Source organism: Diceros bicornis, chromosome 18 (genome assembly GCF_020826845.1).
Source record: "Diceros bicornis minor isolate mBicDic1 chromosome 18, mDicBic1.mat.cur, whole genome shotgun sequence".
NCBI classification, from domain to species: Eukaryota; Metazoa; Chordata; class Mammalia; order Perissodactyla; family Rhinocerotidae; genus Diceros; species Diceros bicornis.
Genome location: NC_080757.1, coordinates 43,827,322 through 43,848,093, shown reverse-complemented (window position 1 = coordinate 43,848,093; position 20,772 = coordinate 43,827,322). Strand labels below are relative to the sequence as shown.

The 20,772-nt window shown below is 37.1% G+C and overlaps 1 protein-coding gene across 4 annotated transcripts in view; it reads left to right on the top strand.

Moving 5' to 3' along the window:
• LOC131417605 (leucine-rich repeat-containing protein 37A3-like) overlaps positions 1–20,772 on the top strand; it is a 50,542-nt gene that overhangs the window by 13,006 nt on the left and 16,764 nt on the right. For 2 of the 4 annotated variants that reach the window (XM_058561247.1, XM_058561245.1), the window contains 5 exons: positions 2,270–2,341; positions 5,562–5,633; positions 6,284–6,364; positions 16,087–16,158; positions 16,738–16,812. In XM_058561247.1, the coding sequence (XP_058417230.1) occupies positions 2,270–2,341; positions 5,562–5,633; positions 6,284–6,364; positions 16,087–16,158; positions 16,738–16,812 (372 nt within the window). The remainder of the gene's footprint in view (positions 1–2,269; positions 2,342–5,561; positions 5,634–6,283; positions 6,365–16,086; positions 16,159–16,737; positions 16,813–20,772) is intronic. The other 2 variants (XM_058561244.1, XM_058561246.1) reach the window with 2 other exon arrangements.

The window sequence follows — 20,772 nt, the reverse complement described above, 5'->3', positions numbered from 1 at the left end:
TCATTTCTGCTGCTCATATCCTAAGTTTTTTATTAATAATAACACTTTTCATTCGTATAATCTTGAGTTAATTCTTTTCATTGGCTGCACTACCTGCTTACATCTCCCTGAGGGTATTAATTATGCTATTCTAAAGTCCTCTTGTGCTTTCTCTGTTCACTCTGATTCGTTGGCTATAAGCTCTTATGTTTGTTTTTGTTTTCTGTCCTTACTGGAGTTGGCTTTCTCACATGTTTGGTCAGTCCTGAGTTGAGATTCTACTGCTTCTGTTTTCTGGCACTAGGGGAGAGGTGAAATGAGCTGCTGGGGCTTGTTACTCCAGATGGATTCCCCTGAGAATAAGGAAGAGGTGGGAGGTGCCTTCTGGTGGCTAGTCAGGGAGTGCATACCCTTCCTGCAGGGTTCTGGGACCCTGCCCGCTTTCTAACACCAATTGCTCCTATCTGGAGGAAGACACTCTTTGCTGCCTGGTCCAAGGAGGAAAGATACGGTGTTGACATGCTGCTGGCTGCTCCGACTGCAGTATCCCAACTAATCACCCTGTAGGTAATTCCAGGGCATTTCTGGTGATGGAGCATTTGTGGAGCTGCTCCCATGCTTTGAGCTAAGGTTGTGACTTTTAAATTGTATCTTTTCTATCCTTCTTAGGGATTTTGGTAGAGGTTGGAGGGATAGATACTTGGCATGTTTCAATCTGCCAACTTGAAATAGCACAACTTCTTAGGAAAACAATTTTGTGCCCCTAGTATATCCTAAAGAAAGTCAGGCAAATGTGTATCAGGATACAAGTACTAGAATGTTCCAAGCAGCATTGTTTGTAATAATTAAAACTAGAAAAATCTTAGTATCCACCAGCAGTAGAATGCCTAAATTGTGTGGTATAGTCATATAACGGAATACTATTCACCAGAAGAATACTGCAAGCCACATAAGTAATCTTAAATTTTCTGGTAGCCACTTAAAAAATGAAAGTAAAGAAAAACAGATGAAATAAATGTTAATATATTTTATTTAACCCTTACATCCAAAATATTATCATTTTAACATGTAATCATTATATACATTATTAATAAGATATTCTACTTTTTTTATACTGTCTTCAAAATATCCAAGGTATTGTCATTTCTACAGGTAATCAATATAAAAATTGTTAACGAGAGAGTTTACATTCTTTTTTCCATGCTAACTTTTTGAAATCTCAGTTTGGTTTCTAAATTTTTATCAGAAATACTTGATCTATATTTAGATTTCATAAAATTTACAGTTGAAACAGTAATATCCAAGTTGTTGGAAACATGCTTAAATGTTTTCCAATAATTGCATGGAGTATCTGTTTTTAAATTTAAATTTTAAATAATTAAAGTTAACTAAATTAAAAGTTCAGCTCCTCAGTCACACTAGCCACTTTCAAGTGCTCAGTAGCCACATGTAGCTGGACATGCAACACTAGACATTGAAATGAACCAACCTCAGCTACATGCAACAATAAAATGAATTTGCAAAATATTGTTGAGTGAAAGAAGCAAATAGAAAATAATACATATAATATGATTTCTTTTATATAAGTTCAAGAAGAGGCAAAACTAAACTGTGTTGTTTATGGCTGACACATAATAGGTAAAACTACACTGAAAAAGCAAGGAAATTATTGTTAAAGTCAGGCTAGTGGTTACCTCTAGGGAGTCAGGGAGGGTTGTGATTGGAAACGGGCACACTGGGGGCTTCCAGGATGCTGGCATTGTTCTTTCTTGACATGAATGGTGTTACCTGGGTATTTGCTTTCTAATTATTAAACTGAACATTTATGTCATGTGCATTTTATGCACATTTTAGTTTTCAAAAAAATTTTTTTAATGGGGGGAAAAATCCAACGGTTTTACTTGCAGCCTTGATGTGGTTCTGTATGGGGTTTCAATAATAAGGTTTGGGAAAAGTGAGGAGGAAATGGCAGTTCAGCCAGTGTTGGTGTCACCCAGAGTTGGGCTCTAACGGAGACTTTGTGATGTAGAGAGTAGGCATTAAATATACAGTTTGGTGGGAAGAGAGTGTGTGTGTGTGTGATGGAGAGAGGTGGACACAAAGGAGGATGTGAGACAAAAGGTTCGAATGAAAACAGAGCAGAGATCACCATCCCTAAATTAAATAAGAAATAGGGTATTTAGGTGGCAGCATTACCCAGGTTTCCCCCACACATAGGCCTTAGTCATATGTAGTAAATGGTTGTAGTTATTTTGCATTTTGATCCAGAAATAACCTTTTCATTTTTCAGAATTCTCAGTGACAATTTTTTGAGTGAATTACATAAGGATTCATTTGAAGGCCTGCTATCCCTCCAGTATTTGTAAGTTAATTAGTTAGTCATATTTATTTATGAGACTTCAATTATATAATCTATAAAATAAATAAGGGGTTCAAATTACGTAATCTCTACAATTTCTTCCAGTAATAAAATTTTACAATTCTGTAAGTCTGTGTAGGGTCCCAGCCCATCTCTAGCATTAAATATCTCTTATGCATTTTTAATTTTTTGATTATATAGACAAGATATAGATAGGAAAAAGCCCTTCTGTTATAGAGGAAAAGTGGTAATGAAGTCTGAGCAATTATAGACACCCATATGAACCGTGTTTTATAAGAGTTTATATTTGCTATTGTTAGTGCCATCAAGTGGATTCCGCTGACTCTGCTGATATTTGAAATACCGGTGGCAGAGCTTTCAGCGTCACAGCAACATGCAGCCACCCCAGTATGACAACTGGCAGATGGGTGGTGTGGCTCTCTGACCGGGAAATGAACCCGGGCTGTGGTGGTGAGAGCATCAAATCTTAACCACTAGACCACTGGAGCTGGCTACAGGTGCTCATATGCCATCTGCTTATATTTACATTTCGTTTATGACCCATGGACCAAATCCGGCCCATGGTCCATTTTTAAACAGCCCATAAGTTAAGAATGCTTTTTACATTTTTAAAGGGCTATAAAAGAAAAAAAAAAGAAGCAAAGAATATGCAACAGAGACTGTATGTGGCCTGCAAAGCCTAAAATATTTACTATCTGGTTTTTACAGAAAAGGTTTGAAAAACTTGGTTTAGTAAAATGAGAGAAATTAAAGTTAACCTCAAATTGTCACCTACAGGACAAGAAAATATAGAACACTTGCATTAATTTGAATGCCATTAACCCAAAATTTTTTGAAAATTTAATCTAAATTAAATAACATTTAGATATTAAATATTTAAGCAGATAAATTATGTAAACAATAGCATCAAGAACTTATTAAGATACCAAGAGAACAGACTGGTGTTAAGGATTTCAATGCAGGAATTGTTATACCAATTTTAAAAATAGATGTTTAAAATGATGGTTAAGTGGTATAGCTAGAAATGTTTACACTAAATAAGCATATCAGAAATGCCCCTAACTTCACTAATTACAAAATAAAAATCTCTCCAGCCTTGTTGTCAAGGAGGAAATGCTTACATAGTATTTCTATTTACTTAGAGATAAGGAGATTCTATGTTATTTGCTATAAAAGCTCAATTTTTATCTGTTGTCCATGGCATCCAGAGCTGTGTATGTCATTAATTCATATTAAGCTAATTAATGATGCTCTTTAGCAAATGATTCATCTTGTAAATGTAGAAGGCTTAAGGGAAGTAGATATAAAGAGCCTCATGTGACACTGAAAATAGTCCTTTGAATTATCAAACCTTCCAAGCCTTGGGGGACAACCACTTTTGTATTAGTCTTCTTGGGTACCTCTGCCATTTGGGCTCCAAACCTTACAAACACAGTTTGGAGAAAAACAAATGAGATGACTGCTCAATGGATTAAGCCCTTCATTACTTCTACTATGAACTTTGTAAGCTAATTATTTCATGTTAGCGTAAGTATTCTCATTCATTTAAAAAAAGTTCCAATCAATAAAAAAGCTAAAAAAGAATATGCCAAGCACCATGCCTAGTCTTGTAGGCACAGAGATGGGTAAGACAGCTTCCTGTCCTTAGAGGAACTCATGATCTCACAGGAAAAAATAAACGTATAAGCTCAAACCATAATGCACAAGCACTAAATGGATGACAAAGTGTTGCAGAGGCGCAGAAGAGGGAGCCATGAAGTAATAAAACTACATTCCTTTTAAAACAGTCATTTTCCTCCTTCTACTCACTCCCCAGCTATTCGTTTATTTTATAAATATTTGTTTGCTTTATGTTCATACATCACTTTTAAACATGGTAGACAATGCACATGAGCAAGACCTAGTCCATATTCTCAAGGAGTTTGTGCTCAGAGGAAATGGAATGCAAAAATAACTTTGTTAAAGGAGAAATGGAAATGGGCAATGAGAGGTATACATTGTTTTTGGAGAACAGAAGAGGGAAAAAAGACTTCAAGTTGGATCAGGGAAGATGTTGCAAGAGCAATGTTGTTTGAACAGGACCTTGAAGGGCCAGTGGGTATCATCAGACAGACATCTGAGGAAGAGTAAGCTTGCGAAAGGAGAGAGGGAGAAAGGCACAACGCAGGAAGCATACCTAGAGTACAAGTAGGGAGAGTAGGAGGTTAAAGCCAGATCTCCTAGGGCTTTGAAGGCCATGCCAAGGATGACATGCCAAGCTACCACGTCATCACAGCAGTGCTCTAGGACAAACTTCAGCCTGCAAAAGAAACACTTGGAAGGCTTGTTAAAACACAAGCTCTACCCCCATAGTTACTAAATCAGTCCATCAGAGCAGGGCTGGAAATTTGCATCTTCAATGAGTTCCCAAGTGATGCGGTATTTGAGAACCACTTCTGGAGAGTTAACCTGGTGACTGTGTGCAGAATGAATTGGAAAGAGAGAGACTAGAGATGGAAACACCAGTCAGAAGACAATTGTACCCATCCAGGTGAAAAGTGAGGGACTAAGCTGTAATCAATGGAAATAAGAGAATCAGCTGTAGTCAAGAGTGGGTGTTTTCAAATAAAAATCCAGTTTTCTGTTGTCCCACTGAAGCAATTAAATTCGTGGAATATTAAGGCAATGTAAAACCAAAAATGAATTTCTATTAATATGATAGAGAGTATAATTCTGAATTAGTTCAAAGTTATGTATTAATTGGAGGAGTAACTTCAAATTATGTGAAAGAGTATCTTTTATTCTGGTATTGAATTGGCCTAGAAAAACAGAACTAAACCAGAAGGTGTGTAAATGTGAGAATATTTTAAGATAAGAAATGATAATTATGTATGGAGATAAAAACCTTGAGTTTATAATCTAGAATTTGATGAGACCGCTAAGATCATCTAATCAATTCTTCTGCTCTCAGGAAAGATTACCTCCAGAATCTGTCAAGAACTATAGTTGTATATGTTATTTATGAAGATCTTGAAGGTGAGACTCTTAAGAGAGATGAGGGCAGGGTTAAAGGTTCTGGAAGGTTCAAATAACAATTCCTAGGGTTCAGAGTTTAGACAGTAGTTCCTTATTCAATATTATTTTTCTAACCTCTACTAGTTATTCCTACTAATTAGATACCTAATAGCTAATTGAGGCAATATTTCCCTTTTACTTTTCCTAGAGATTTATCCTGCAATAAAATACAATCTATTGAAAGACGTACATTTGAACCACTACCTTTTTTGCAGCTTATGTAAGTTACAAATATAACTTCATTATATTTGGAATTTTTATAAAACTTAATTATAAGCCTCTATGTTATTCATTTTGAAATGCTAAAATTTTATTAGTAGAAAGCTACTAAAATTATGTAGCAAATCCTTTTTGTCTCTAGCAAAGTGTGAGAATTATTACACAGATCAGAGTGAATCATTCCAGAGCAGTGGTTCTCAACCAGGGTGATTTTGCACCCAGGTGACATTTGTCAATGTCTGGAGACATTTTTGGTTGTCAGAACTGTAGATATGCTACCAGAATCTAGTAAGCAGAGGCCAGAGATGCTGCTTAAAATCCTACAATGCACAGGACAGCCCCTCATAACAAAGAATTATCCAGCCCATAGTATCAATAATGCTGAAGTTGTGAAACCCTTTTCTAGAGAAATAAAGTTCACTTAACACAAGTATTTATTCAGAATTTACTGTTTTGTGTCTAATGCACCACATGAATAAATATAAAAGTATAAATTATAAGCAAAAAATATCTTCCACAGTGAGATTTCTAATATAGAGGGAGTATTGAGGTTATGTTTCATCATATATAAATTAGAATCACTGCCAAAGGATAAATGTTCTGAAAAAATATCTATTTTTCATCTTCTTTTGCTTGTGTCTTTTTTTGTAGAAATCTTGGTTGCAATTTACTCACAGAACTGAGCTTTGGAACATTTCAGGCCTGGCATGGAATGCAGTTTTTACACAAGTTGTAAGTGAAATAGAAGAGGAATATGCGTAAAAAACTATGTGTAAAAACACCATACAGTTGTTGGTTAGCTGGGTATAAGCCCAGTATGAACTCTGAAAAGTGTGTCGTAAGATCCATTGATCTTTTCAAATAAGGAAACTAAGGTACAAAGAGGCCCAGAGACTTGTCTAACTCATGTGTGGCATGCTCTGCTTCCCTAGTACCAGTCTTTGGCATGGGCAATAGAAGGCACCAAGCAAATAACACTCAAATTAGCATTGTCGTGAGAATCCCAATGATGCTGCTCCAATATGTGAATGGTCCTTGAAATTCCACTTTTGAATTTAACTTTGATTCCTGCTCACGTGCAAAGTTCCTAACTGCTTACATGTATGCAACAGAGAGCTGCAAAGAACCAAGTTTAGCACAAAGTTCTCCAGGGAGCAAAATATGTGGGTGCTTCCTCAGCCAGCGGCTTCTTTTAAATGGTAAAACAGAAAGAATTACTGAAAACCTGCCACAGGGCACTTCTCTCCCTAATCACCCAGAACATTATATTTTAAAAAGTATATACCACTGAACTGAATTGTCTGTGGGCTATAGGAACCTTTGAGGTATGAAAAAAGATGTGTTAAGCTGTAGTGTGAAAAATATTCATAAAGAAAATACGTGGCTGTAGCCTAATTCCATATCCTTTCTTTCCTGACTACTCTTGGATGAGAAGTATGGGTTTCAGTCCCTTTCAGCTCGAAACTTCTGTGATTCTCTGTGATGCAAGAAAATCCCAGTGGGTATGTTCAATGCCCGAAGGGGATATTAGACTCAAGGTGGAGATCCTCCTCTAAACCTGACTTTGGAAAAGACTGTCTTACCTGTCTTGTGGTTCAGAAATCTGATTTCACACAGTCCATTTTGGATTAGATGAAGATGTTCAGGGTGTGTCTGGAGCTGGATTAACAGTTCCTGCCCATCTGTGTTGCCCTCCCCTCTCCCATCACTGATTTGCTGATGCCTAACTTGGGGAAAGGACACTGAGGCTCAGTTTTTTTTGCCAGCACACCAGAGGGCAGGCTCATTAGGCTCCTCCACCAAGAGGTTTTTGTAGCATCAATACAATGTCTGAAACTCACCACCTTTACTAAGCATTTTATAACACCAAGAGTCTCTTGTAAGAATCTGAGTTTCACTATAGTTGGGTAGGCAACACAGGAAAAAAAATTGTGGAATCACAGTTGATAAAAATTAATGAATTCATTCAAAAACATTCACAGAGTGCCATGCCCACTGTGTGTCAGCACCATACTAAGTTCTGGGGGTACAAAGAAGAATAGGACAGAGACTTTGTCCCCAAGAAACTTTCATACTGGAAGGAAGAAGATGGATGTTAAGGGGAAAACATACAAGAGCCATGCTAGCATCTATGCAGCAGGGTAACAAGGGAGGGAGTGACAAGGTAGGGAATGGGTGGTGAATTACAAAAGATTCGTGATGGAGGAGATGCCAACTTGTTTATGTTGAGTTTCTGTGTTCATCTGAAATGATAGGAAAAGGTAATGAAAGAATCAGAGCTAGCTGGTGTTGGAAATAAATTGTTACTCATATCATGTGATTTGAATAGAGCTGTATTCCTAAAACTAATTCACAGTTACTTTCAAAAGATTGTCACAATATAGTAAGTCTGTGTTGGGGGCTGGGCTCCTTCTTTGTTTTGGGCCAACTCTTTGTAATGGACAAAGCTGATTTGCTTCAGGGAACATTTGCCGTAGTGAGATGTCAACTGTACTGCATCTCTTTCCAAAGGCAAGTTGCCAAGGGAAGATGCCACCCCTTGAGTTAAGTCACTACTGGAGTGTTTACAAGTTGAAACAATATTTTTCCCCAGCATTAAATAAGTTTGTAATAAAGCGCCAGCTGAGGTTGATTTATCATGAATTGAATAAAGCTTAAACTTCAGGGCTCCTCATTTGCATAGGCCTCTTCCAAGGTCTTGGGAGGGGCCCTAGCCATTTTTGTTTTCATAATTTTGCATGTTCGTATTAGACAGACTTCCTGAAGTAGATGAGTTTAGGCCCCACAAAACCTTGATTCACCCCTGGGTTTCAGGTAATTATACTTCAGTAAGTTTCTTGAATGAAGCCTCTGTGTTATTGACAAACACAAGTGAACAAGTTAGCAGTGTGGTAAAGAAACTATTTTGAATCTAAAATCCACCCCAAAGATGTGCCAAGAGCTTATTGATGAAGTACCACTTTTTGAATGGTAGTAATAATCATATCTCTTTCAGGTGAAATCAGGAATGAAATATGTTATGGAAAACCAGCAGTGGTTGATAATCCTAAGTATTAACTATACTTTTTTTTTTTTCTGACTTTAAAGTGCTTCTCCTTCCTTTACCTACACAAGTCCAGACTGATGGCTTATTTAAAAAATTCTTTTAGTTACTTCATTGGTTCCAACAATACAAGTTCCATGATTTTAGAGAACGAAGGACACTACAGTGTAGAAAGGCTGTACCTTATCCAGATGGAGCACATTCACATGCTGGTTTGTCTGTGATCCATCAATACTGTGCCAAGAACATAAGCACTAAGAGAGAATGAGAGGAAAATCCAAACCTTATTCCTGTTCAAGTGTTGACCCTCCTGTTGAGAATATCAGTGAGATAGGTGTGGCCACACTTTGAAGGCAGATTGAGCTGCGATCACAGAGATGCCCTAATGCTCTCACAGTCAACTAGCATCGGTTTCCTCTAGAGAGCTGTGTACACACAGAAGTTTACACACTTCGAGGTATTGTCATCACTTTTTGGTACGTACTGGAATCCTGGCAGCTTTTTCTCAGGTTCAGAAAGGCATAAATATTAAAGATGTAAACAACAAGTCAGGCCTGTCCTTTGGGGTAATTTCGGGTAACTGATTTATTTGTAATAGTTCAGAAGTTTTGAGATTATCACACACACCTGGCAACTACTATCCTCTTCTCCAGCTGCATCTTATTCTTCCCACCTGTATAACAAGGTGTCTTCTTTTTCTGGGAAGCATAGTAATTCTTCCTCTGCCCCATAACATTTCCTTAATACCTACATTTCCTTAATACTACATTTATTAGTGTGTCCCAGGCACTATACTAGGTGCTTTTACTTATTATACAAGTAAGATAGCATACCTAAAGCTCTTAGAATAGTGCTTGGCCCATAGTAAATGCTCAGTACATGTTACCTCACACTATATCTCATTTTCATTTTCCCAACAACTCTTGTGGTATAGATATTATTATCCTCATTTTGGGGATGAGAAAATGGAAACTCGGAGACATTGGATAACTTGCCTAGGGTCACGTTGTTAATGGCAGAACTGCTTACGAGCTTCGCAAGTAATTTTCTAAGCAGCTCTGCATTCCCTTGTAATAGGAGCTGAATGATGACAACTTGGCTTTTTGTGCATTGTATCTGGAAGTTGGTTTCTAACTCAAATAGGACCTTAGAGCGCAGAGCGCCTTTTCCCGGTGAGAATTCCCTCTTTTGGTGCTTCTAGGCCTCCCTAGGGTTTCTGCTCACTGTCCTGGGCAGGTGTGACATCATTACTGCTGAGCACCTGCTCTGTGCCCAGCCTTATGCCAGGTGCTTTGCACGTGCTCTTTTATTCAATCCTCAAACTGCCTCATGAGGTAAATGGGACTAAGCAAGACTCAGAGATGTCCATTACTCAAGTCACTTCTCTAGCAAGTGGCAGCCAGCTGGAATTTAGACTTAGGTCTACCTGATTCCAGGGCCCTTGCTTCTTCCACTGTTCCTGGCTGCCAGGGCCTTTTCAAGGCTATTCTCAGAACTTTGATTAAGATATAGGTTCATCATTTCAGATTCTTTAGGCTTTGCCCCCTGAGAAGAGTTTACGTGACGCAGTTAGAGGTCGTGTCCTGAGGGGCTTCATGTGGGGAGTCGTGTTCTCACAGCTCATGGATCTATGTGTATGAGTAAAGGAAAGGAGTTGCTCCATCCCCAAGTGCTTCGAACATAGTGGAACAGGATTTAGGTTACTCTGCTTATTTCTTTGACTACTTTCCTCCAAGAAACCAGTTTTCCCTGCCTGCCTTGGGATTCTAGCATAGACAGTTTGGGAATTTGTCTTATTTTAAATTTATTTTCACTGCCCGCTTTGGACATTTTTTCGGCTAAAGCTGTTAGGATTACAGTACAGGATTACGGTCAGGACAATGATGACGTGCTTCAGTCCTCAGTTCTTCCCTATCGCCTCCACTAGTAGAAAGGAAATATAGCCCATCTATCTGGACCTGTATAGAAGAATTTGGAGGAAAAAAAAATAACAGGTAAGAAATGTTCCGTTATTTTGTGAACTACCTTTAATCTGTCCCATTGTTCTACAGCAAAAGGCTTATGCAAAAATATTCAAGTTTTCCTCTTCAAATAAGACTTTTTAAAAAATCATTTTAAACAATATTTCTTAAACTTTGACTTTGAGACAGTCTTTGAGGCTAATAAAAACTGCTGCCATGGGGCTGGCCCAGTGGCGCAGCAGTTAAGTGCGCACGCTGCGCTTCGGCAGCCCGGGGATCGTGGGTTCGGATCCCAGGCGCCCACTGAAGCACTGCTTGTCAAGCCATGCTGTGGCGGTGTCCCATATAAAGTAGAGGAAGATGGGCATGGATGTCAGCCCAGGGCCAATCTTCCTCAGCAAAACAGAGGATTGGCATCGGATGTTAGCTCAGGGCTGATCTTCCTCACAAAAAAAAAAAAAAAAAAACTGTTGCCATGTTTTACTCCATAAAGATAAGCCCATGAATATCACAAAGGCAATGGACTAGGAGTCAGCACATCTTTTCTCTGTAAAATGAGGGAATTGAACCAAAATGGAAACAATCTCTAGTGCAGTGTCCACTGTGAATCTAAAACCATTCGTATTGTGGTTTGTGGAAAAACAGTGGCTGTAGAGTCCCTCAAATTTGAGCTGTTGAGTCGGTTCTCACTCATTCTCTCCCTTGCTCAGGCACAACCTTGGTGAAGAAAAGACTGCCCTGCAGGCAGGAGGAGGAGATAGGATCGTTTAGAGTGGCCCCGTATTTTGATTTCACTAGGGATAAAGGCAAGGATATTAATCTCAGTTGGAGAAGGGTTGCCTCGTTAAGAGGAAACACTAAGCAGAGATAATTTTGGAGGAAGGATAATAAACTTTGCTAAATTGTTTTGGCTGCATATTGCTTTATAGTCATTCTTAATGACTGGGGGAAAGGTGGGCAGGGGAAGATGCCGAGGTGGAGGAGCTCGCTTGCAGAGCCCACTGGTTATCTTACAGTTTTCTTTTAATGCCAAAAAATTTTTTTTCAAAGCAAAGAATATTCAAAACCTCAAAGTTTGAGGAACTGTGCTTAACCAGACATGTGACACACATTCTTTCTCTTTATAACAGCATCTTACTAAATATTAACTAGTGGTACAAATAAGACAAGTTAATGGTACTAAAAAAATCCAGAAGAATGGGCTAGAATAGGAAGAATAGGAGAGTTGCCAAGGCAAGAACAAACCGCATGGCTCCCAGCCTCGCCACTACCCGCTCTGACCTTGGTCACGGAAGAATCTGAGTCTTTACTCCTCTTTTTTCCATCTACCAACATGTTTGGTCTTCTGGCAACTGGTGCTCTATATGTTACAACATGGTTGTTTTTTTTTAATTGAGATATAATCCACATAACATAAAATGCAACATTATAAGGTATAGGATTCAATGGTTTTTTAGTATATATACAAGGTTGTACAATAATCAGCACTATCTAATTCCAGGACATAATTCCCAAGAAGAAGTACTGTGCCTATTACTGTCACTACCCATTTCCCCCTCCTCTCAGGCCCTGGGAACTACTACTATCTTTCTGTCCATACAGATTTGCCTATTCTGGACATTTCATATAAACGAAACATACAATATGTGGCCTTTTGTGTGCCTGGCTTCTTTCATGTAGCATGTTATTTTCAAGGTTCATTCATGTTGTAGCATGTATCGGTACTTTATTCCTTTTTAAGGCTGAGTAATATTCCATTACATAGATATACCACACTTTGTTCATCCATTCATCAGTTAATGGACATTTGGGTGGTTTCCACTTTTTTGTGTGTGTGTGTGAGGAAGATCAGCCCTGAGCTAACATCTGCCAATCCTCCTCTTTTTGCTGAGGAGGACTGGCCCTGGGCTAACATCTATGCCCATCTTCCTCCACTTTATATGGGATGCCACCACAGCATGGCTTGACAAGTGGTGCGTTGGTGCGTGCCTGGGATCTGAACTGATGAACCCTGGGCTGCCGTAGTGGAGCGCACGAACTTAACCGCTTGCACCACCGGGCCAGCCCCTCCACTTTTTGACTGTTATGAATAATGCTGCTATAAACATTCACATACAAGTTTTTGTGTAGACATATGTTTTTAATTTTCTTGGCTTCATACCTAGGAGTGGAATTGCTGTGTCATATGGTAACTCTATGTTTACCTTTTTTGAGGAACTGGCAAACTGTTTTCTGCAGTGGCTGTGCCATTTTGCATTCCCACCAGCAATGTATGAAGGTTTCAATTTATTCGTATCTTTGTCAGCACTTGTTATTGTCTGTCTCTGTGATTATAGCGATCTTAGTGAGTGTAAAGTAGTATCTCATTGTGGCTTTGATTTGTATTTCTGACTTAAGACATTGACCTTCTTTTCATGTGCTTCTTGGCCATTTATATATCTTCTTTGGAGAAATGTCTCTTCAAATCCTTTGCCCGTTTTAAAATTTGATTATTTATCTTTTTATTGAGTTGTAAGAGTTCTTTATATATTCTGGATATTCTGGATACCTAGACCTTTATCAGATATATGATTTGCAAATGTTTTCTCCCATTCTATGAATTGTCTTTCACTTTCTTAATAGTGTGCTTCAAAGCACAAAAGTTTTTAATTTTTATAAAGTCCAATTTATCTATTTTTCCTTTGATTGTTTGTGCTTTTGGTGTTATATCTAAGAAACTGTTGCCTAATCCAAGGTCATAAAGATTTACTCTTGTGTTTTCTTTTAAGAGTTCTGTAGCTTTAGCTCTTACATTTAGGTATTTGATCCATTTCAAGTTAATCTTTCTATATGGAATGCAGTGTTGGAGTCCAGCTTCATTATTTTGTTTGTGGATATACAATTGTCCTAGCACCATTTGGAAAGGCTGTTGTTTCCACATTGAATCGTTTTGGCTCCCTTGTTGAAAATCAATAGACCATAAATGTGAGGGTTTATTTCTGGGCTGTCAATTCTGTTCCATTGATTTATGTCTATGTTTATATGTGTCAGTACCACACTGTGACTGCTGGAGCTTTGAATTGGGTTTTGAAACTAGGACGGGTGAGTCCTCCCACTTTGTTCTTCTTTATTAAGAGTATTTTGGCTATTCTGAGTCCCTTGAATTGCCATATGAATTTTAGAATTAGCTTGCCAATTTCTGGAAGGAAGTCAGTGGGGATTTTGATAGGGGTTGTGCTGAAACCATAGATCAATTTGGGGAGTAGTGCAATGTTAACAATATTGTCTTATCCATGAATATGGCACAGCTTTCCATTCATTTAGATCTTCTTTAATTTCTTTCAGCAATAGTTTGTAGCTTTCAGTGTATGAGTCTTGCACTTCTTTGGTTAAATTTTTTTCTAAGTATTTTTCTCTTTTTGTTGCTGTTATACAGGGAATTGTTTTCTTAATTTAATTTTTGGATTACTTGTTGCTAGTGTATAGAAATACAGCTAACTTTTGCATATTGATCTTGTATCCTGCAACCTTCCTGAACTCATTTTTAGTGCTAATAGTTTTTTTTTCTAGATTCCCAGGAATATGTCTCGTGGTCTTCCAGTTTCCCAGGAATATGATGGAGCACTTCAAAGTCTGTATGGACATCTCATTCCTCAGCTTTTCCTTTTAAGCTTTTGGTTAGGCTGTTTTTTGCCCCATTACCTCATCCAGCTGCCATGTTAAAACATTTACCTGTAATTGTTTTAAAAACATACCCCCTGAGGAGAGGCTAGCACTGGGCAGCTCTCAGTCAGGTCAAAGACAAGCCTTTCAAGTGAGGCCTTCCAGGGAACCACCAGACAGGTAAGATAATGATAGCTTTTTGGAAAAGAGGCTTTGAAGGCCCTCCAGCTCCGTTCTGCTCCCTCTGGTCCCAGGGATGTGGACTTTTTCAGGGCTACCACTGGGATGGAGAGCACAGGTCTAGGACAAGTTAAAGCAACACAAATCTCACTATTATTACAGAAATTAATTTCGTTTTTCTTAAATAAATGCTCCCTGGGTTGCTGCAAGCCCATTGGTTAAATTTCCAGAGTTCTGAAAAAGTTGATTCTGACAATTTTTGCCAGTTTTTTTTGTTGCTTTTATGGAAGGAGGAATTTTCAGATGTCCTTACTCCACCATTTTCACTGAGTTGCCTACGACAGTTTTAAATCTCTGAAGTCTCAAAGACCATAGGCTCATTAAATATTTAATCATGGGAGATGATTAGGAAAAGGAATAAAAAGAAAATTTAATTCTCATAGAGGCTCTCCCAAATAGGTATATGAAGTTTGAAAAGGTATTTCTGTATTTAGTGCTCTCAAAATTAAGATTAAAGTAACAGCTATTTTAAACCCCTTTTCTTCATACAGGTTAAAGGCAGGCTTTGGAGTCAGAACTAAGTTCAAATTACAGCTCTGCTTCTTACTGGCTTTATGACCTAGGACACGTTATATAACGTCTCTGTGCCTCAGTTTCCTCATTTGTAAAACAGAGTAATAATATTACCTATCACATAAGGTTATTGTGAGGCTTAAATGTGAAATGCGATCACAGATGCCTGGCAGCCCAATAGATATTAGTTGTGATAATTTTCTTTATGATATTCTGTAAAAGTACACTAATGATTCTTGAGTAGAGTTAACCTAAAGGCAGATTTTCTTTTCTTTCTTCCTGTTTCTTTTGTTCGTTTGTTTGTTTGCTTGTTTGTTTTAAAGAATTAAGAAGAAAATCTATTCCAGCATTTTAGAATAAAAATTTATGTCAAAAAATGAATTGGTTCATTTTATTGATATGTAAACAAAATGTTTATTCAACAAACATTTATTAAATACCTAGTAAATATCAGGCACAGGGATGACAGTGACAGTAAAGTGTGGTCCCTGCCCTCAAGTAGACGGGTGATTACATACAATGTAACAAAGGCTATGATACAAGAACACACATGGGAATATGTGAGTGGAGGGAGAATGGCTTTCACTGGTTCCTCTTAGCTTTATCCCTCTTCTTTGGCTCCAAAACCAAGGAATTGGTCCAATTTTTGTCTTTAACTGGGTAGTTTAAATTATGGAATTTTTAAAATTTCTAGAGATGAAAGAAAAGCACCTTGAATTATGAAGGACACTAGAAATAGTGTTTCCTGCAGAGCAAGGGCTTCCTACCAGCATAATCACTTCTAGGGTTTTCAGCCTGAAAAGTTCTTTGGCATATTTTTTCTTTGCTATCCACTTTTTTTCTATTTTTTTTCTCTTTCTCTCCTTCACTTTATCGTCTAGAGACCTGGGTAGTTCCCAAAAGAAGAGTGCCTTACGGATTCTAAGGGTGATTTGTAGGTAAAGACAGAAAGTGATTTTTTTTTTACCTTCAAGTTCCATACCAAAAAAATGAATATAAACTTTCATGGCAGTTATTAAAAATGCAGATAATTTTAATTCCATTGCATTTTTCAGAATTCTCAGTCGTAATCCTCTGACAGCTATTGAAGATTCTTATCTTTTTAAGTTGCCAGCATTAAAATATTTGTAAGTATTGCAACAATCTCATGGCTAATGAGATGATTTCTGCTCTTTTTTGCTTTCATCAAAGATTAAGTAGTTTGCATTTTGGTAAACAGTCCTAATTTAAATTTTAACTGGGTTATTGAAATAAGAGTTATTGGCAAAGAAAAGGATTAAGAAAGAATCTAGATAGGCAAGACAACCAGCAGAGCAAGAGAGCAGTGTTGAAGAACACATACAGATATAGAACATATAGATGTGTGTAGAAACATCATTTATCCCAGAGAGCAATGAGGGATAAGGTGTACATTATTTTTTTTAAAGAGTAATCAAGAAAGGTGGCTGCAATTGAAAATGAGAGGTAGGATAATGGTAAAAAAAAGATTGTACTGTTCAGCACCAAGGTCATTAATTTGATGATGCAAATAAATTTAAATTTCTTCAATAAGAGCTTTCTGGAATTATTGTCTGTGGCACGTAAACTCTTGAGCTAGCTTGACAGAGAAGGCAGAATTGAAGGAATCACGTGTTGTTAAGTATCTTTTTAAGTATGGAATTTTTGTCTTTGGGTTCATATCATGCGTGTTTGGGCTTCTCCTTCAGAGACATGGGAACCACACAAGTGACACTTACAACCATTGAGAGCATCCTCATGATGACCCTTGAACTAGAAAAACTGTAAGTTGATTTTTCTTACATTTATTTTCATTTAGTTGTTTTTTTAGATTTGTTTTATTATTGTCTTAAATCAAGTTTATTGACGTATAATTTTCATTTAATAAAATTCACTCTTTTTAAGTGTACAGTTCGATGAGTTTTGACAAGTGTATGGTTATGTAACCACCACCACATTTGAGATATAGAACACTTCTACCACCCCAAAAAGGCCCCTCATGTCCCTTTGCAGTCAGTCCTCTCTCCCAACACCAGCCCCTGGCAACCACCTGATTTTTGGTCCCTATAGTTTTGTCTTTTCCAGAATGTCTTACAAATGAAATCACATAGAATGTAGGCTTTTGTGTTTGGCTTCTTTCACTTAGCATACTCTTTTTAAGATTCATCCATGTTGTTGCAACCATCAGTAGTTCATCTGTTTTATTGCTGAGTAGTATTCCAGTTGTATGGATATACCAGTTTGTTTATGCTTTCATCAGTTAATGGACATTTGAGTTATTTCTAGTGTTTTGGCTATTGTGAATAAAGCCGCTAAAAACACTCACATGCAGATCTTGGTATGAACATATGTTTTCATTTCTTTGGGGTAAAATACCTAAGGGTGGGATTGCTGCATCATATGCTAAGTGCATATTTCACTTGTTAAGAAACTGCTAAACTGTTTTCTAAAGTGGCTATACCATTTTGCATTCCCACGAACAGTGTATGAGAGTTGCCATTGCTCCATGTCTTCACCCAACCCTTATATTTGTTGTTAAAAGAATTTTAGCTTCTCTAGTATGTGTATAGTTGCATCTCATTGTGGTTTTAATTTGCACTTCTCTTAATAGCTGATGATGTTGAGTGTCTATTCATGTGCAAATGTCTTTTTTAATGAGGTGTCTGTTCAAATCTATTTTTTAATTGGATATTTATCTTATTGAGTTGTAAGAGCACTTTATATATTCTGGAAAACATCCTTTGTCTCAGATATGTGTTCAGTAAATGTCTTCTCCCAGGTTGTGACTTGTCTTCATTCTATTAAAAGCATCTCTGAAGGAACCAGCCTGGTGGCGTAGTGGTGTAAACGCTCTGCTTGGGTGGCCTGGGGTTTGCAGGTTTGGATCCCAGGCACGGACCTACACACCACTTATCAAGCCATGCTGTGGCAGGTGTCCCACATATAAAGTAGAGGAAGATGGGTACGGATATTAGCCTAGGGCCAATCTCCCTCAGCAAAAAGAGGAGGATTGGCAATAGATGTTATCTCAGGGCTAATCTTCCTCACCAAATAAATAAATAGATAGATAGATAAATCTCTGAAGACCAGAGGTTTTTAATATTTAAATTTTGATGAACTCTAATTTAGCAATTTTTTCTTATGTGGTTTGTGCTTTTTTTGTCTTATCGAAGAAATCTTTGAGAACCCATTGCCTTATCCAAAATCACAAAGATTTTTCTCCTATGTTTTCTTCCAGAAGTTGTACAGTTACATTTAGGTCTATGATCCATTTTCAGTTAATTTTTATATGTGGTGTGAGGTAAAGGTCAAGTTTCATTTCTTTGCAGTTTTAAAAAATATTTCTGTAGGGCCCTTTTGTGACAGTTTATTACATAACTTACCGTACCCTAAATTTGGCATCCCCCCTCCAATATGGCAAGCTAGTAGAAACTTGCTAACGCTAAGTAGAAATATGCTAAGGCTACTTGAGGGGATTACATGAGATTAGTTTGGGAAAGGGCCTTGCGTTTAGCATTCTGCTCCCACCATTTTTGTCAGGTCAGCTGACAAATGACTATCTTCACCACATTGTCAAATCTATTGGTCACTGCTCTAGCCTCATCTTCCTCAATCTCCTGTAGCATCTACCACAGTCGATTCCTCCCTTGTCAGCTAGATGCTTCCTCTCTGATATCCAAAATCATTTCTCTGTATAATTACAATACTATTAACACTGAAGAAATTAAATTCCTACACAATAATATTATGTAATAAAGAGTTGTATTCAAATTTACCCATTGTCTCAATTATATAATTTATTTTTAATAGCTTTTTGAGGTATAATTGACATACAGTAATCTGTGTTGATATACGTATACACATGAAGCCATCACCAAACTCAAAATGTCTGTTACCTCAAAAAGTTTCTTCATATCTCTGTACAATTATGTGCCGTATAATGACATTTCGGTCAACGACGGACCACGCATATGATGGTGGTCCCATAAGATTAGTACCATATAGCCTAGGTGTGTAGTTAGGCTATACCATCTAGGTTTGTGTAAGTACACTCTATGATGTTTGCACAACAACAAAATCACCAACGACGCATTTCTCAGAAGGTACCCGTTATTAAGAGACGCATGACTATGTTTCTTCCTTCCTGTGCCTCCTTGCCCTCCCCAATCCTCAAGCAACTATTGATCTGCTTTCTGTTACTATAGATTAGTTTGTGTTTTCTAGAATTTTGTATAAATGGGATCATACCGTAGGTACTCTTTTCTAACTGGCTTCTTTCCCTCAGCATGGTTATTTTAAGATTCACCTTGTTATGTGTAGTAATAATTCATTTCTTTGTATTGCTGAATAGTATTCCATTATAGGAATATACCACAATTTATCTATTCACCATTGATGGACATTTGAGCTGTTCCAATTTTTGACTACTGCAAATAAAACTGCTATAAATATTTGTGTACAAGTCTTTGCGTGGATATATACTTTCATCTCTCTTGGGTGAATACCTGGAAGTGGAATGGCTGGATCATATGGTAGGTGTATCCTTAAGTTTTTAAAAAACTATTTTCCAAAGTACCATTTTATATCATTGTAAAATCAGCTTGTACCATTTTACATCAATGTCTGAGAGTTCCCTTTTCTTCACATTTTTGCCAACACTCACTATAGTCAGTCTTTTAAATTTTAGATAGTTTGATATGTGTGTGTAATGGTATCTCTGTGTAGATTTAATTTGCATTTCCCTAATGATGAATGATGTCAAACATCTTTTCATATGCTTATTTGCCATCCGTATATCTTTGAACCTTTTGCCTATATTTTTATTGAGTTTTGAGAGTATTCTGAAAACAAATCCTTTATCCAATATGTAATTTGATAAGTTTTCTCCCATTCTGTGGCATGTCTTTTCATTCTCTCAAGAGTGTCTTTTGCAGAGCAAAAATTCTTAATTCTGATGATATCCAAATTATCCTTTTTTTTTCCTTTTATGGATTATACTTTTGGTGTTATGTTTAAGAAATCTTGCCTAAGTCAGGGTCATAAGGATTTTTCTCCTGTGTTTTCTTCTAGAATTTTTATGATTTTAGGCTTTACATTTGGATCTTTGAACCAGTTTGAATTCATTTCTGTGTATGGTTTGGATGGAAGTTCACTTTTTTGTGTGTTCCAGCACCATTCATTGAAGACTATCCTTTCTCCACTCAACTGCCTTTGAACTTGAAAATCAGTTGTTCATATCTCTCTACTTCTGGACTATCTATTCTGTTCCTTTGATCTATTTATCTATCTTTACACCGACATCACAATATCTTAAAAGTGTAGCTTCATAATAAGTCTTGAAATCAGGTAGTGTAAGTCCTCTAACTTTGTTCTTCTTTTTTCAAAGTTATTTTAGTTATTCTAGGAGCTTTGCATTTCCATATGAATTTTAGAATTAGCTTGTCAATTTCTAGCAGAAAAGCCTGCTAGGATTTTGATCTATAAATTAATTTGGGGAGAATTGACATCTTAATATTGAATCGTCTGATCCATGAACACATTATCTCTCTACTTACTTAGATATTCCTTAATTTCTCCCAGCAATATTTTGTAGTTTTTAGTGTGCAAGCCTTTTACGTCTTTTGTCAGATTTATTACTATGTATTTTGTACTTTTGGTGCTATTATAAATACTATTTTTAAAATTTCATTTTCTGATTATTCATTGCTGGGTAGTAGAGATAAATTAATTTTTTGTATATTGAT